The sequence below is a fragment of the Podarcis vaucheri genome (genome assembly GCF_965113315.1).
Source record: "Podarcis vaucheri genome assembly, chromosome: 13".
Taxonomy (NCBI): Eukaryota; Metazoa; Chordata; class Lepidosauria; order Squamata; family Lacertidae; genus Podarcis; species Podarcis vaucheri.
In genome coordinates this window covers 14,541,533-14,558,638 of record NC_138751.1, presented here as the reverse complement: position 1 = coordinate 14,558,638, position 17,106 = coordinate 14,541,533, and the positions used below count along the sequence as shown (strand labels likewise).

The 17,106-nt window shown below is 49.3% G+C and overlaps 2 protein-coding genes across 2 annotated transcripts in view; both read left to right on the top strand.

Annotated features, from left to right (window-relative positions):
• Positions 1-17,106, top strand: part of OSGEP (O-sialoglycoprotein endopeptidase) — a 101,109-nt gene that overhangs the window by 6,747 nt on the left and 77,256 nt on the right. The window lies entirely within an intron of this gene.
• PIP4P1 (phosphatidylinositol-4,5-bisphosphate 4-phosphatase 1) lies at positions 1,918-16,269 on the top strand. The gene is made up of 7 exons (XM_082196227.1): positions 1,918-2,147; positions 4,335-4,537; positions 10,013-10,119; positions 11,543-11,648; positions 12,368-12,420; positions 12,965-13,055; positions 14,042-16,269. The coding sequence occupies exons 1-7, from the start codon at positions 2,003-2,005 to the stop codon at positions 14,183-14,185; spliced, it is 849 nt and encodes a 282-aa protein (XP_082052353.1). The 5' UTR covers positions 1,918-2,002; the 3' UTR covers positions 14,186-16,269.

Here is a 17,106-nt window from a genome sequence, read left to right as displayed (position 1 = left end):
GAACTCAGCCTGAAACTTTGGCAGTTACAGTTGTACCTTGGAAGTCCAACAGAATCCGTTCCGAAGTCCGTTCGACTTCCAAAATGTTCAACTTCCAAAGCACTGCTTCTGATTGGCTGCAGGAAGCTCCTGGGTGTTCGGGAGCTGAGGTACGGCTATATTTGATGCCTTTGCACCATGCAGGTCCTCTTGGTATTCAGAATGTGGCTGAATGAATGAAATATGGAAGCACTATTAAAGCATAGGGGCCCATCCTGTTTCCAGCCAGCATTGCTGTGACATGGAAAGTCACAAAACTGCTGCTGGAACAACCCCTCTCCAGCAGACTGTGGCCTTTTTTCCAGCCAGAACTCACTGGAACTCAGTTCTGGCACCTCTCAGATGAGTGCCATTGCCATTATAAGAGAACAAGAGAGGCGTTCATTGTGAGTTCTGGCACCTCTTTTTCTAGAAAAATAGCACTGTGGATAAGTATGCCGTCATCGATAGCTACACCCTGTGTCTGGCAAGTATATATAGCCTAGCAAAAGCTATGCAAACAAGATACACAAGTGCAGTGTACACATAATTCAACAAAGATAATATTTAATGCTTAACATTTGGGCATCAACAGAACATGGTGATAAGTAGCTTCCTTGTTTCACATCTTAACAAAGTTGCAGTTTCGTTGGTTGGCTTTAGCTCATTGTTTTTTGTTGTTTAACTCAGATCCTCACCTGTCATTTTGGTCACATTTTGATTTGCATAATTTAATTAAATTATGCATTTTAATAGGTAGGGTGTATATTTGGACTTCTGCGTAGCTTTCAGGCTTTCACCTTTTAGTTTTTAGTGGAACATGAGAAAGGGGGTTGAATTTTTTTAATTGGGTCAGTATCTCTTGGTATTAAAACGTGCAAGATTTTTGATCACAACGAATTCCTCAAGAGGCATTCTGTATAACTCTGTCTTTGCTCCCTACCTTTGCCATGAGAAACTGACCTGAATATAGTATCACCCTGTACCTAATGAACTTCAGAAGGGACTGGCTGGATCAGGCCCATCTAGTACAACATCCTGTTCTCACAGCAGCCAACCACACGTCTAAGTACGCACCTTTTATTTTTTAAACATAGTATGCATTTACATTTCAATAAAATGTGTTCTGCATTTAAATGAAAATATCCTAATTTAACTTATAATTCTGTAACCTCAGCATCTGCACTGCTGGTCCTCCCAGTTTGGACTACTAGGATGTGTAACAAAGATTTGCATATATTTGCATATATGCGAATTGACATTTGTGCTCATATGCTTCCGCCCCGCCCCGCCGCTTTCAAATAGACTATTGCCTGGGACGTCAATCATTGCCTGAGGGGCGTGGCAATACGGAGATACTATAAGAGGCGGGGCAAACTTCAGAGAACATCCTGAGTGAAGGACAGGGGTGAGCTTGAGTCTATCCAATGGGAGAACAGAGTTTTCATCACGTGAAAAATAAGGCCCTGTCTCGGCCAATACACGCAGAGACGTGGGATCATACTATGGAACAGCGACAGGCCTCAGCCAATGAAAACACTTGGCTTGCTTGTCACGTGGGTCAAGCGTTCCTCAATTCGCACCGCTCTGACAGCCGTATTGTAAATCAGCGGAGGGCCGGGAGGAAATGACTCAGGGGACAAGAGGGAGCGGGCTGCAGGAGCAGCCAATGAAAAGGCCAGAGGAGAGTCACGTGATGAGGGTGACATGAGGGGCAAGTGTATGCTGTGGGCGGGCACGTTTCCTGCCCAATCATGGCGCGCAGGAGCTGCACGGGCTCGGCCACGAGTGCCCAATCAGTAAACGAGTTCCCTGGCTCTCTTCACGTGACGAGGCTCTCTGCAGTCAACAGGAACAGGATGTCCTTCGTCACGTGACTAGGGTAGCGCGGGCGGGGGGAGAGAGAGCAAGGGGCGGGGTCGCGCGCTACGGAAGCCGAGAGGGACGCAGAGCAGGGCGGTTGCAAGCAGCAACAGTAGCAGCGATGGCTGCGGACGGCGAGCGCTCCCCGCTACTACCAGCCGAGCCCGGGGATGGGGGCGGCCTCGGCGCTGGAGGGTTGGTCGGTCCCGCAGGGCTGGTCTCGGCCTCCGCCTCGAACCCGCCGGGGAAGCCGAACCCGCCTCAGGGTGAGCCACGCCCCCTCATTAATATGCATGAGATTCCAATTGAGTGGGGGGGGAGCAATGGAGGGGCGTTGGGGGAAGAAGGCGAGGGAAGCCTCCTAAGTAGAAAAAGCGGAGTTAAAGCATCAGGGGCGGGGTCTTTAGCTTCGTGGGTGTGGCTACTTCGAATGAGGGCGTGGCCATGTGCTGCAGGGGCTGGTCTGCAGGCAATGGGGGTTCTAGGCGCCCCTGCCTAGCAATTAGTGAGGCAGTAAGTGGAGAAATTCAGGGTTGGTCTGGGAAGTTTTTTTGTAGGGTGTTGGGGTGCAGGTTAGATAAGCAAAAGGGACAGGTGAGGACATAATTGGCTTCACAGTAGTCTGATGGGCAACATGTTAGAGCAGTGTTTCCCAACCTTTTTTGGGCAAAGGCACACTTGTTTCATGAAAAAAATCTCGAGGCACACCACCATTACAGCCCCGTGACGTCAGCGCGCAGCGTCACGCCGGGAGGGACATGAATTGCTAGCAAATTACATAATCACCTCCTTGAGGGCTGGCTCATCTTCTCCGAAGGCAGAACCCCATTAATTAACAGCACAGACTCACACCATAGCCAAGACGAGGGGGGAAAGCCTCAGTCATGCACAGTCATGCACATGTGGGGGCTAAATGAGGACGAAGACCGGGCAGAGAGCAGGGTTCAAATCACCCCACCTGGCCAGGACAATCCCTGGGTGCTCCCTTGGGCCACTCGCCTGACCCACCTCGCAGGGCTGTTGTTGAGAGGATAACACGGGGAGAACCACGCGCGCCCCCGGGAGCTCCTTGGAGGAGAAAGCGGGCGATGAATGCAATGCACGAAATATATGAGAGGCGACCAGGTTTTGCAGGTGAGGGGCCCCCGCCAGCCTCCGCTTCCAACACCCGGCGCAACGACGCCGAAGTTTCCCCCCCGGGCTCGGGTCGGGGAGCAGCGCTGCTCCCCCCCCGGCTCCCCTTTGCCCTCCTGGCTCTCTCTGCCGCCCACTGGGGACCCCCCTCACCTGCCAAGTCCGGAGCGCCGGTGGAAGTTGCATGCATGCATGCAGGGCGCTGCGTTGCCATTGCATTGCACTGCACTCCATGCAACGCCTGCACGCATGCATTGCCTTGCACGCCCGCCAAGGGGTCTCCCCGCGGTCCGATGCGTCCCCTCCGGCGCGGATGCAGCATTGCAAAAATAACCCCCCCCCCGACGCAGCCCTACCTGGGGGGCAGCCTCCGCCGCTCCGCCTCCGTGGGGATCCCCCGGCTCCATCCTGCCGCCCGATCTCCGCGGGGGCGCAGGCAGGCTGCGCGGGGTCTGCGCGGAAGAGCCCCTGCCCACCCATGGCCGGGAGAAGAGCGCTTCAAACAAAACGCCCGGCCCGCCAGGCCACGCTGGGAAACGTAGTTCGCGCACCCCGTGCGGGCGCGGAGCCCAAGAGCGAGGGGACTACGGATCCCGGCAGCCCCCGCGCCGGGGACGGAGGGGGAGAGGCCGGGTGCAGGGATGGAGGGACGGGTGGGCGAGCGAGTGAGTGAGTGGCAGCCGCCAAGCCTTGGCCGAGAGCCAGGAAGGGCCTCCCCGGAGGAGGAGGAGGAGGAGGGAGGCGCAGAGCGGGAGGGAGGGAGGGAACCCCAGGGGTCATCTAGTGACGGCGCCCCAATCGAAAATTTGACTTTAAAAAAAAAATCTTTCGAATTTTTTAATTTTTCCCGCGGCACACCAGGCAACATCTCGCGGCACACTAGTGTGCCGCGGAACAGTGGTTGGGAAACACTGTGTTAGAGGAGAGAGGTGGATCACCCTGTGGAGGGGTTCCCCCAAGGCTGAGTTTGAGCATTTACAGGAGGCAGTAATATGTTGGCTGACACTTGGAGGTCTGATTGCAAAAATAAATGAATAACATCCTTGTCTTTTTCTGATTCACTGGGTGGGAGTGGGTGAAGAGTTAAGCCAAGTGCCAGTAGATATTGGAGTCTCGTGGGATGAATTTGGGCAGAGCCGAGGACAGATTATTTTTTTAAAAAGGGGTTGTTGAAGTATTTGTGAAATGTGAAGCGTGCTGTTTTGGGAAAAGGCAGCTGAGATGCAGGTCTGGCTGAAGCAGAGTGAAGAGGGGTTGGGGCACTGAAGCAATAGTCCATGCTCCCTTTCCACAGACACTTCTTTCTTTCCTCTTGAAAGGGTTTCCTTCCTTCAGTGGGGTCAACGATGGGGGCCAGGCAGCTGTGCTTCCCGGAGAGGACCCCCCACCCTACTCGCCTATGGCGTCTCCAGAGAGCGGCAGTGCTCCCATGATCACTTGCCGGGTTTGCCAGAGCCCCATCAATGTTGAGGGCAAGATGCATCAGCATGTCGTGAAATGCAGCGTCTGCAACGAGGCCACGGTGAGCACTGTTGGAAGGGCGGGTGGTACAATGGCAGTGGGGCTGAGGTAGCGGTGAAGAGGAGGAGATGTGTGCCAGGAGATCCTTGGCTCAGATCTTGTCTCAATTATCAAAGCTCTAGGCTTGTTTCATCTTTAGCTCAACAGCCATTATTTCTCAGCCTCAGCTGCTACCCACAACATCACTTCTAATAGCCAAGTTGTAGCTCAGGTGGCATATTAGGTACACATTTATATATTTGTGGGGTCTTTTTTCTGTAGCAGGACTGTTTATTTAACCATGAGACCGGAGCTCAGGCAAAAGATGCACAACTGATCTAGCTTGGTGTTAAAATACCTGCATTGCATCCATTCGAAAAGATGTGATGTTCCAACTTTGGCATATCCAGGTGGATCTGGGAAAGGCTTCCAGCCTGAAACACAGAAGAGCCACTGCTAGTTGGTGTACTGAGCTAGGTGAGCTAGGTGGCCTGACTTGGGATAAGTCAGTTTCATCTGTAAGCTGTTGGTTTGCCAGGTAACTGTTGAGCCAGCCTTTGGCAAGCTGTTTCCAACTACAGCTGATGGGAGTTGTAATCCAAAACATCTCAGGGTACCAGCTTGCTGGTGGCTGTGCTAGGCTGATGGAAACCAACCAGCTGACTTCCTTTTAACTTGGGACATAATGAGAAAAGAAGAAAATGGGTAGGAACTTTTCTCTCTCCTCTCTCATAATATTAGATCCCGGGGTCACACAGTGAAAACCAATTGACATTCAGGATAACCAAGAGGACATACCAGTTCCTGTTCACACCCCTACATAATTAACCATTGACACCAGACAGGGTGTTGGGTCAATAGCTTAGGTAGGTTTAAAAGTGGCTTACACAGTCACATGGAGGAGGAGAGATTTATAAATTGTCAATGGTGACTATGTGGAATCTCCAGCTACAGAGGCAACATACCTCTGAATTAAAATTTGCTCAGCAAGAATCTAAAAGAGAGGGCATTTACTTGCACTTGGTTAGTAAATGTCAGGGAACAGGCATTTTTGTCTCATCTAGCAGCGTTCATCTTCTTGTATGGGAAATTGAGATCTTGGATCCACTCCAGGATCCTTTTGAGGTTTTTTATTTTTTTTTAAATATACCCTGCCTTTTGAGGAGCTTCCTCCACAAATGTTGACTGGGATTGCAGAAAGAAGTACCAAAAAAAAATAAAATAAAAATTAAAAAAATAGAGTAAAGGTGGCAATGAATTTGGATGAGATGAATCACTTCCTTCTGCAATCCCAGTCAACATTCACCAATCAACCAAACAGAGTGTTAGGCCCTCTGACACAGGTGTTCCCAACCTCTTTGGAGTTTAGGGGTACAACTGGGAATTATAAGAAACCTACTCATCTACTTCTGCTTCATTGACTATGCAAAAGCCTTTGACTGTGTTGACCACAGCAAACTATGGCAAGTTCTTAAAGAAATGGGAGTGCCTGATCACCTCATCTGTCTCCTGCGAAATCTCTATGTGGGACAAGAAGCTACAGTTAGAACTGGATATGGAACAACTGATTGGTTCAAAATTGGGAAAGGAGTACGGCAAGGCTGTATATTGTCTCCCTGCTTATTTAACTTATATGCAGAATTCATCATGCGAAAGGCTGGGCTGGATGAATCCCAAGCCGGAATTAAGATTGCCGGAAGAAATATCAACAACCTCAGATATGCAGATGACACAACCTTGATGGCAGAAAGTGAAGAGGAATTAAAGAACCTTTTAATGAGGGTGAAAGAGGAGAGCGCAAAATATGGTCTGAAGCTCAACATCAAAAAAACGAAGATCATGGCCACTGGGCCCATCACCTCCTGGCAAATAGATGGGGAAGAAATGGAGGCAGTGAGAGATTTTACCTTCTTGGGCTCCATGATCAGTGCAGATGGTGACAGCAGTCACGAAATTAAAAGACGCCTGCTCCTTGGGAGAAAGGCGATGGCAAACCTAGACAACATCTTAAAAAGCAGAGACATCACCTTGCCAACAAAGGTCCGTATAGTAAAAGCCATGGTTTTCCCAGTAGTGATGTATGGAAGTGAGAGCTGGACCATAAAGAAGGCTGATCGCCGAAGAATTGATGCTTTTGAATTATGGTGCTGGAGGAGACTCTTGAGAGTCCCATGGACTGCAAGAAGATCAAACCTCTCCATTCTGAAGGAAATCAGCCCTGAGTGCTCACTGGAAGGACAGATCGTGAAGCTGAGGCTCCAATACTTTGGCCACCTCATGAGAAGAGAGGACTCCCTGGAAAAGACCCTGATGTTGGGAAAGATGGAGGGCACAAGGAGAAGGGGACGACAGAGAATGAGATGGTTGGATGGTGTTCTTGAAGCTACTAGCATGAGTTTGATCAAACTGCGGGAGGCAGTGGAGGACAGAAGTGCCTGGCGTGCTCTGGTCCATGGGGTCACGAAGAGTCGGACACGACTAAACGACTAAACAACAACAACAACAACTCATTTTACAGATGAAAAGTTGGCGATGGTCAGAAACACACTTAAAAAGCAGGTGAAACACCAACCCCTGCAGAAAAACCACCTCAAAATACCGTACAGACCAAAAAAGTGTGACAGCAAACACCCTTCCCAAAAAGAAGGGTACCTCCTCCTCCCAACCTCCCAAAAGCCTTACAATAAATAGATATGAGAGGGGCAACTTAGGGAGCCCTAGTCCCAACAGTTTTAATGGAAGGAAAATGGAAGGTGAAAGATGGGCATCCTTGACTCAGTCCCTCATCCCTTGTTCCCAATATATAGCATGAGGAAAAACTTATCCTGCACTCATGTTGTTACTGAAGGATTCGGGGATGGTTCCTTTGCACAACAGAGCTAGTGGGGATTTCCTTTTTCTTCATCCCCATGCCTAGTTCTTTGTAGGTCTGAACTTCTGGAGGTAATAATACTCTGACTTACTGGGTTCTTGGAAGCACTACTAAGATAATGTGCATGGACCACTTTGAACACACAGGGTGCCTGGATGGTGCAAAGTCTTGCTCTGAGGACAATTCCGCAGTGGGGCAGAGCTTCCTTTCTTGGCTTTGCTTCTCCCCATTCCTCCCTTTGCACTGCTCCTTTGTTTAGAATATTCTGTGTTAACTTGAGAGAGAGGGTAACACGCCAAAATTTCGCTAAAGCCTAGTCCGGCGTACGAACATAAATCTTGAAGCTGAAATTGCAGCTCAGCAGTGGCCTTGATGCTTGGACAAGCCGATTCCACAGAGTTGATATGATGTGATGCACTGCTGTCTGGGCACCCTCCAAAGTTTTAAATCAGAGCTACAGATCTCTACTCTGTTGTTTCATGTATTTCCCAGAATAATTACCTGGAGTTAACCTGACTTTTTTTTAATCTCCTGGAGAAACCTGTCTGACCATAGTTAGCTCAGCTTCTCATCCGATAAGTGAAATCTCATTTATGGATGCTGACAAACACAAGAGTGTGGTTCAAGAGGGATGGTCTGTTGGACTTTGGAGCTAGGTTTATACCTCAAATTAACAATAACACAGCATCTGTAGGGTAGAGGTACGGTGCAAAGCTTTTCAGACAGTTATTATATTGAAGAAAGAATTCATGTTTCAAGATCGTGAAATGCACAAGCTTATCTAGTTGTTTTAATATGGTACTTTATCATTAAATGGGAATACACTATAAATACCAGCAGCTTAGGGTCAGCTATAAACATTAAACAAGTCAGCTTTAAGGAAATAATTGCTCTGTTGAAACCCTTTAGTCAGATTGTCCTTTTGCTCTCTCCAATTAAGCCTTACCAGCTTAATTGGAGGCCACCACTAGAAGCCTCTTCATCAGTCCTCTGCTGACCTATTGGCATTCAGATCTATCTTTCTGTGGTTCCCTGGAAGTCTTCTCTCTGGCACTCCTAACCACCAGCAGAGCTCTGAACTGCTTCTCCTTCCCTTGGGGCTGCAGGCAGATTCTCCACTTAACTCACTGAGCCAAGTGATTCAGCGATCTTCAACAAAACCAGATATCTGGCCACCGAGCCACACTCCGTGTTTCTGAGGCCATGTTTCTTGGACCGTCTGTCTTCTTCCCTGGCCCTCCTTTATTCTGCTGTCCATTTCTTCTGACCAACTCCTCCTTCCAGCTCCCAGACCCCTCCTTTTACTGCACACCAGGCCATATATATACTAACCCCCACTGGTGCAGCCCCAGCCAATCTCACTGTCCAAATGAAAATTCTAAGCCTCCGTCCACCCATCAAAATATGCATATCTTCCATCCCTGTTTTGCATGCTGCGAATTTCATCACCAGCCCTTCCTCAGAGCTGTCTGTTACCACCCCAGTGACAATTAAATCTCTGAAGCAGAGTGAAGACTTCCAACATAATCATCACATATTCCAATGCACATTCAAACCTTATTCACATGTCAATTTCTTCATGTGTTGAAACATTCCTTAATATCGGGCTTCCCCAGCCTGGTGGCCTCCGGATGTTTTGGACTACAACATCTGCAGGGATAATCAAGAGTTGTAATTTAGCAGCAGAGGGAGGCTTGTGTGCCTTAAACCAAAGTGAGGAACTTGCAGTCCTCCAGATGTTCCTGGATTTCCACTCCCATCCTTTCTTGCCATTGTCCATGCTTGGCAGGGTTGACAAGAATTGAAGTCCAGCAACACTGTAAGGCCACAGCCCTCATTCCTCTTCTAAACCTTCACAGAAGATTATAGACATATTCACTGGAGTCCAGTGTGACTTAGTTCATTGTGATTTTCATACATTCTCTTCAGTGTAAGTTGAACTAGTATTACTTCTGCCCTTCTTTGCATGGTCTGCTTAAATTGGGTGGTGTGGGTATTGTTACATTCCGTACTAGAGTTTAAAGCACTTCACAATTCTGATCTCCACTTCTGCATTAGGAGGAGAGGTGTGGCTGTGAGTTTAATGATTTATCTATGACCAGCTACAAAGCCTTACGGCTAAAAGAGTCTCCCAGGTCTGGAATACTTGCTCTGAACCCTTGCTTAGCACTGGCTTGCTTGTCATATAATACACAGTTCAAGATACTTGGGACCAAAAATGGAATAAAAAATTGACCTGGGGTGGAAATCGACCTGCAAATTTCTGTGCCTTTCTCCTCCTCTTGCCCTTCTGGTTCTCTGGCCTAAAGTCCCATCTCTTCTGCTGTAACGAATACCCCTTTTTCTCAAGCCTTACCTTGCTATTCTAGGTCCTGAGTGAGAATTTCACCTAGCCCCTGCTTCTCACCCTTCTGCCATCTTGGCTGCCACTGAGCCATCCTCACACTCCTATCTCTGTGCCTTTTCCTTCCACAGCCCCACCCCATAAATTACAGAAACCCTGCAAGATCTTTCCCTAGCAAAATAGACCTTTCACGTCCCTAACACCCTCCTCCCCTCACTCTTAAACCAGGACGTGTGTTTACGTCTTATGGATTGTGTCTTTTTGCCTTCTTTCTGCTACAGCCTATCAAAAATGCCCCGCCTGGTAAGAAGTACGTGAGATGCCCCTGCAACTGCCTCCTGATCTGCAAAGTGACATCGCAGCGCATTGCCTGTCCTCGGATATACTGGTAATGGAATGGGCTGGGAGAGGTGATGTGAAAGGGGCATGGCGGCTTCGATGTACGTATTTTTCGCTCTATAAGACGCACCAGACCACAAGACACACCTAGTTTTTGGAGGAGGAAAACAAGAAAAAAAATTATGAATCTCAGAAGCCACAACAGCAAGAGGAATCGCTGCGCAGTGAAAGAAGCAATCACTCTTGCTGTTCTGGCTTCTGTGATAGCTGTGCAGCCTGCATTCACTCCATAAGATGCACACACATTTCCCCTTACCTTTCAGGAGGGAAAAAGTGAGTCTTATAGAGCAAAAAATACTGTAGTTCCATTGGGGAGTTTTGGGATGGGACCCCCAGTTCTGCAACCCAGATGAAATAAGCTTGATTTTTGAACTTGGGATATGCTTGTGGGGGGGAGGGTACCTAGAACTCCACCCCCACTATGCTCCATGGAGTGGTGGCTTACAGGATCTGGCCAGCCAGCCGGGTCCTAAATTTCCCACACATCTGTGGGCCACTATGACAGTTAGGTAGTCCCTCTCACCTGTCAGTCACCTGACACCATTGTTTCAGGTGACTTAACATCAAAGGAAAGAATTGGGCAGAGTTTTTTCTTTTTGTTAAGGCAGTCAGAACCTTTTGCTTATCTATTGCAAGTCTATTGCCAGAGATCTGTTGATCCTGACTTCCCTATTGCCCTCCTGCACCCCGACCTAGACGCTGCCAGAGAACTGTTTACCCACTCCTTTTTTCCAGTGGCATTTCCTTATCTAGGAGGCACCTGTAAATGAGTTGTTACATAAGCTCTGAGTTGGTCTGTTTCTGGTGACTTAGTTTTTTTTTTATAAAAAAAAAAAAAACCTCATCATATTGTGCGCACTGTCTTGAGGACCAACCAGCTGACTGGATATAAATGGCTTTAATTTCACTTGAAGCCTTAATCTGAAACCCCTCCCACCCCTGAACAGGATGCGGCCAGGAGCCTGGTGCTGTTTGAAATAAAAATTAATAATCTTTGTATCCAGGGGAGAAAAACGTCTATACTAAGAAACGTTTGCTGCACTGTGTGATCAGAGTTGCCTGATGGTTGTTGTGTGTGGGAACTGTGAAAACAGTGTCACAAAAGCAGGGGGCCATAGATGCTTGTTTTAGGTGAGAAATGGAGAGATGGAGCACTTCTTTTTACTTGCCGTGGTCAATAGTTGTATTGGTGGGGAACTAAATTTAGCTGGCCAAGCTGGATCTGTTGGGAGGATAGACCTAGCTGCATGTCGGGACAATATTGGCAACAAGCAGGGAATAAAGGAGTAATGTTGGGATTGGGAAGTGGGTGGTGTGCCAGTTTCTAGGCTGTACGACTGGTACAGGAACGGAAAGGCTTATGAGAGCAGTCATCTAATCTAATTCTTCTTCTTTCCTCCCCTTGCTCCCAGTAAAAGGATCATTAACCTGGGCCCAGTGCATCCAGGACCCCTGAGTCCTGAGCCACAGCCGGTCGGTGTGCGCGTCAACTGTGGACATTGCAAAAATAACTTCCTGGTAAGGAGTGCTTGGAAGTGAGGCAGGGGTCATTGGGGGGTGGAGCGGGTTGGAAAGAGAGAAGGCTAGGACTTAGGATCTTCCCACCGTCTCCAGCTTTTGGAAACGAAACAGTAGCTTGTTGTTTTGCCTAAAATACCTTTTCTCCAGAACATTGGTGTGATGAAGCCAGCAACTGAACCAGCAGTGTATGTAATGGACAGAGATATTCAACATGGGGCCTTCCAGCTATGCAGCTCAGATCAGCCCCAGTGTGGCCGATTGTCAGGGGTGGTGGAAGTTGCAGTCTCAAAACATGTAGAGAGAACTGGGTTGGATGCCTGTCCCTGGCCTGGTCTTTGGCCTGGGAAACCCATGATCAAATTGTCAGCCTCAAATCTCACTTCTGGGCGGCCTCTGGGCATCGGGATCTCTCGGCTGAACGTCCCTAGCAGGATTACACAGAAAAATTGGTGGGGGAGCAACATCCACTGCTCTGGGCAGAATAAAAGTGTAATTCACAAATCGGTGTGCTAACAGTTAAGGAGTGTCTTGTTCTGCTTTTGGGATTCCTTTTGGGATGGGTGGCAAGGGATAATCTTGTTCCCTCTGTTGTGGAACCCTGGCAGACCCTCTTGAATAGGTGAGCACCTCCAGAGTTGGAGCAGGCAACTTTTTCTTCAGATCTGGTTGACTAGCTTTACTTCATATTTTCTTTTTGTTTGTTTTTTCTCCTTCAGTGGACAGAGTTCACGGACCGCACATTAGCACGATGCCCTCACTGCCGTAAAGTGTGAGTTAACTCCACTCTTCCTTAACCCACAAGCTGCACTAAGGGGGCAGGGGGAGATTGAGGGAATGTTCTGAATAGCTGCTGTATGCATTTCATAGAATCATAGAACTGTCGAGCTGGAAGGGACCCCGAGTGTCATCTATAGTCCAGCCCCCTGCAATGCAGGAATCTCAACTAGGTCATGAATGGCAGGTGGCCACCCAATCTCTGCTTTAAAACCTCCAAGGAAGGAGAGCCCACAACCTCTCGAGGGAGACCATTCCACTGATGAACTAGTAGCTGGATTGGGGGAGTGGGATTGGCACTTCTTTTTCTCGGACAAGTGAACCTGGAATTGTGTTACGTATTTTGAGCCAGGCCGCTCAAAAGCACAAGCTGCATTTTGAGGTGTTAGTCACCTCAGCAGAGGTTGGCTGCTTGCTCTGGGCCAGCCAGTGTGGCAAACTCCTCTGAACTGCTTCCCCAAGATCTGAGTCTTCAAATCCCCCCAGAGAACTGAGGCTCCCTAAGCACAGTTTGATGGGCTGCCTATATCTGCCCCCAGATCCTCCATCGGGCGACGCTATCCCCGGAAGAGATGCTTTTGCTGCTTTCTGCTAGGCGTGTTGATGGCTGTGACAGCGACAGGACTTGCGGTGAGTGTGAGCAAGAAGGCACAGTCCCAGTGCGGCCCTTCCTGGCGTTCGCTGTCTGAAACTGAACTAGCCCTCGCTGCTCAGTTTTCAGTGCAAAATATTAGGAAGTTTCATTAGATCCGAGCCTGGGGCAGCTTTTGGCTTTAAACAGCCCACGACCCTGAGATTCCCCATGTACAGGCTGATAATTTCTCAGTACAGTCGTATCTTGGAAGTTGTATGGAATCTGTTCCGGAAGTAGTTCGACTTTCAAAAGGTTTGAAAACCAAATCGCAGCTTCTGATTGGCTGCAGGAAGCTCCTGCAGCCAGTCAGAAGCCCTGGAAGCCCCGTCGGATGTCTGGGTTCCAAAAGAACATTTACAAACCGGAACACTCATTTCCGGGTTTGTGGCATTTGGGAGCCAAAACGGCTGAGTTCCAAGGTACGACTGTACAACCTGGAGCCAGGGCTCACCGAAGGCTTTGGCAAGCTCCCTTCAAGTACAACATTATGGAATCCTCAACACGCTTCCTTATTTGTGAGTGGCTTTGTTGAGGTATCAAAATTACGGGGCACGTACAGAAAATCAAAACGTTAAAAAGGAGCAGATGACATTTCAAGGGAAATTCAACAGCGACTCCTGAAAAGTCCCTAGGAAGCAAAACTTGGTGGGTATGTTTTGGAGAGAAACATGAGCACGTTGGACCGCTCAGAGTGTGGTTCCCCGAGTTTGGTCCTAACCTCACCCACATATATCAGCACTGTGGTGTGTGTGAAGCAGCAAGTTAGAGCCCCATCCCCTTCTGGAATGGGATTAGCCTATCTGTGCCTGGTAGGTGTTTATGCTGCACCCTGAGCAACGGTGTGCCCTTGGGCTCCTCCCAATACCCTCAGTCCCCTCCCTCTTTCACAGAAAACCTCTTTATCCATTTGACTGGCAGTGAAAGTGAGCTTGGCAGCATCACCATTCACTGACTCCTCTTTGCCTCTCCTTTTTGTCTCCAGTTTGGTACGTGGAAGCAAGCCAAGATATACGGCGGGATCTACGCCTCTTGGGCCCTGGTTATTCTACTGGCCTTGGTGTGCCTTGGTCGAGCCACATACTGGGCCTGCATGAGGGTCAGCCACCCTGTCCAGAACTTCTCCTGAGCCTTTTCCTCCGTTTCCAGCTCCTGCTGCTGCTCCCAGCACATCATCTACTGAGAGCCAGCCCTGTCCGTCCTCATTTATCCCCCCCCTTCCTTCCGCTTTGGGGCTGGGACCTTCCGGGGCCACCCTCCTGCTGTGCCAGCACCCTATTTTTCAGTCATCTCAGCAGCTGCTACTACCCTCACCCAGGAGCCTCTTTCCTGGTCGTTCATCCTGGATCTGGTGGTGCCAAAAACGAATGATCTGACCTGAAGAACTCTCTTAACCTGCGGAAATCTGGGGGGGGGGGCCTGCCCCAGTAACAGCAGAGTTCTCCGGGGGCAACAGAACACTAAATGGGACCAACGTCAAGAGGGGCTTATGCGTGATTAGACATTGTGGGTTCCAAGAAACTGGCACAAATTCCTGAGTACCTCCCGCGTGTGGGAGACATCAGAGCTACGGCAACTGCGCTGGGACACATGAGCAACAGGGGCCAGAGTGGACAGATGATTAGATTGAAGCGGTCCAATCCCAGTTGTGATGGGCTCAACCACTTGAGATAATAAAAAAAAAACTATAGTGACTCGGCTGGGACATTTTTGGCAGAGTGGTACGTTTTCAGAATCCGTTGACTTCTCTTTGAGCTGCTTTTGAAACACTTCCCAGGCTGGAAGGAGCTACAAGACATCAGCGCTGCATCCTTTCTCTTTGCTCTGTGACTTTGGGGCAGCTGCGAAGGACAGCTCAGGCTGCGAGGGAGTCGAGGCACCTTGCACGTTCCGTAAACGGTGAGCCTGCGGCGAGAGGCGTGGGAGGCGATCAGATCCTCTGCTGCTGGCTTCCCGTGGCGCTTGGGAGAACTCGGTTCCTTAATGGCCAGTATCCTGCACCTTGGCGTGGGTGCTCCAGACTCCTTCCAGGCCCTTCTTCTCCCCAGACCTTCCTGTCCCTTAATACTGCCTGGCGTTTGGCTAAATGTCCCCTACCCAGTCAACAGCCCTCTATTCTGTGACCGGCGGCAATCCTGAGATCTGGAAGGCTCATGCCAACAGAATCTCTGGTACCACATTTTGACACTTTTTAAAAAACGTCCCTTGATCCTGCTTTCATTTCTCTCCCCCTCTCTGCCCTTTTTTGTTTGCACATTCCATGGTGGAGGAATTTCCCCCTCTTGCCCCTCCAAGAACCAAATCCCTGCTTGGGAGGGTGGGGCCGAGGGACCCTCCCCCATCTTACGCATCATGTCACTGATTTGTGCCTGGTTTAACAACCCACCCCCACATCCCATCCTAATCATGCACTGAGACTTGTCAAGTTTCACGCTTGGATCCAGGGGAGTGGATTCCCTTTCCCATATTTACTGCTGGGTGGGACAGCTAAGTCCTTTCCCCTCTTCTATCTGCAATTCCGTCTGCGATCTTTCCTCCTGGCTTGAAATTCCAACCTCATCTCTTTTGTGTTCTGATCCTGGACATAACTTTTCCGCCCCTGCCCCTTCAACTCGCTTCCAAGAACATGCTTTTGTGTTACCCCATTTTGGGTGATGGTGGTGGTATTCCTTCCCTTAAATCGGGGAACCTTTGGGCCTCTAGATGTTGCTAGACTTGCATCTCCCGTCATTCCTTGCTGCTGGACCCTGTTGAAAGTGCAGCAGCTGGAGGCCCCGACGTACCCCACTCCCTGGCCTAGGTCATTTGAGGCCTGCGAGAGACGTTCATGGGAGGGAGGCCAGTCTTGGCAGCGCAACCAGAGGGGAAAGGGTGTCAGTCCTGCTTCCGTGCATGTCTTGGCTTTTGTCAATGGGGTGTTTTTAAGTCCCTTCCTCAGATTCCCCCCTTCCTCGTGCCCCCATGGCTTTGAGCTTGTGGCCCCAAACTTGTTGCCGTTGCAGCTTTGTATATATAAGAATAACTGATGTGTACATAGAGCTATTTAAGATTCGCTCTCCTTCCCGGTGGCTCCCTTGCCCCCTCCCACCTGTGTGCCTGCACCTTGTCTCTCCTTCAGTCATGCTGAAACTCGCCTCTCGCTCTCCTTTGCCTCCACACAGCCAAAGGAGGAATGCAGATTGGATGGTTGTAAATAAAGTAAAAGATTCCATACGTCTTCTGGGGCGGATGCCCTTTGAGTGGTTGTTTTCTTGGGAGGGCGGTTTGGACCATATTTGGATTTTGGAGGGGGGGTGCTAATTGGGGACGTGCCATTTCCTAATTTGAACCTGGTACCCTCCAGATGTTTGGGCCCACAACTCCCTGCAAGTGCTCTGCCAACATACAGTGGCCAGCCATGATGGGAGCTGCCCTATCTCCCTTGTAAGTGGATTTAATTCTGTGCGTTTCAAACAAAAACTCTCCTGGTCTTGATTCCTTGTTCACAGTTCCTAATATGGGGCTGAACTGAGGGATGAGGGAACCTGTGGCCTTGCTGATGGTGTTGGACTATGAATACCATCAGCCCCAGCTAGCATGGCCACTGTTCAGGGGTGATGGGAATTGTAGTCCAGCAACATTGGGACAGCTACAGGTCCTCACCCCCATCCTAGCCCTAAACCATTTTGGGACCGAAATGGGGAAATCTAAATGACAGGGTAAAAACTGGGCTGCTTTTGACTAGCACTGACAGGCATTTAAGGTGGGATGTTCTGCTTGTTGAGAATGTTCCCTTTTAAGATGTGGACACAGTCTACCAGGAAATTCTACTTGTTGAAAGAGCACCCTGAATTGCCCCATAGTCATCCAAATTTGTCCCTTAACCATGCCTCACAGGGATTCCATTCCAAGCCTACAGGCAGGGCTGCTACATCACCTCAACAGACGGCTTGCTGGCAGTGTGATTTGGGAAGAAATGCGGCATTTTATTAACTGCAAAGGTCTTCTGTTGCCACCCTCCCAACCCTCCAATATGTTTAGATAAGCTTTTTTAAAAAATTGATTTCTGCA

Coding starts and splice junctions, on each gene's coding strand:
- PIP4P1 (XM_082196227.1), top strand. CDS start 2,003: ATGGCTGCGGACGGCGAGCGCTCCCCGCTACTACCAGCCGAGCCCGGG. Junction 2,148..4,334: donor GAAGCCGAACCCGCCTCAGG/GTGAGCCACGCC, acceptor TCCTCTTGAAAG/GGTTTCCTTCCTTCAGTGGG. Junction 11,649..12,367: donor ATTGCAAAAATAACTTCCTG/GTAAGGAGTGCT, acceptor TTTCTCCTTCAG/TGGACAGAGTTCACGGACCG.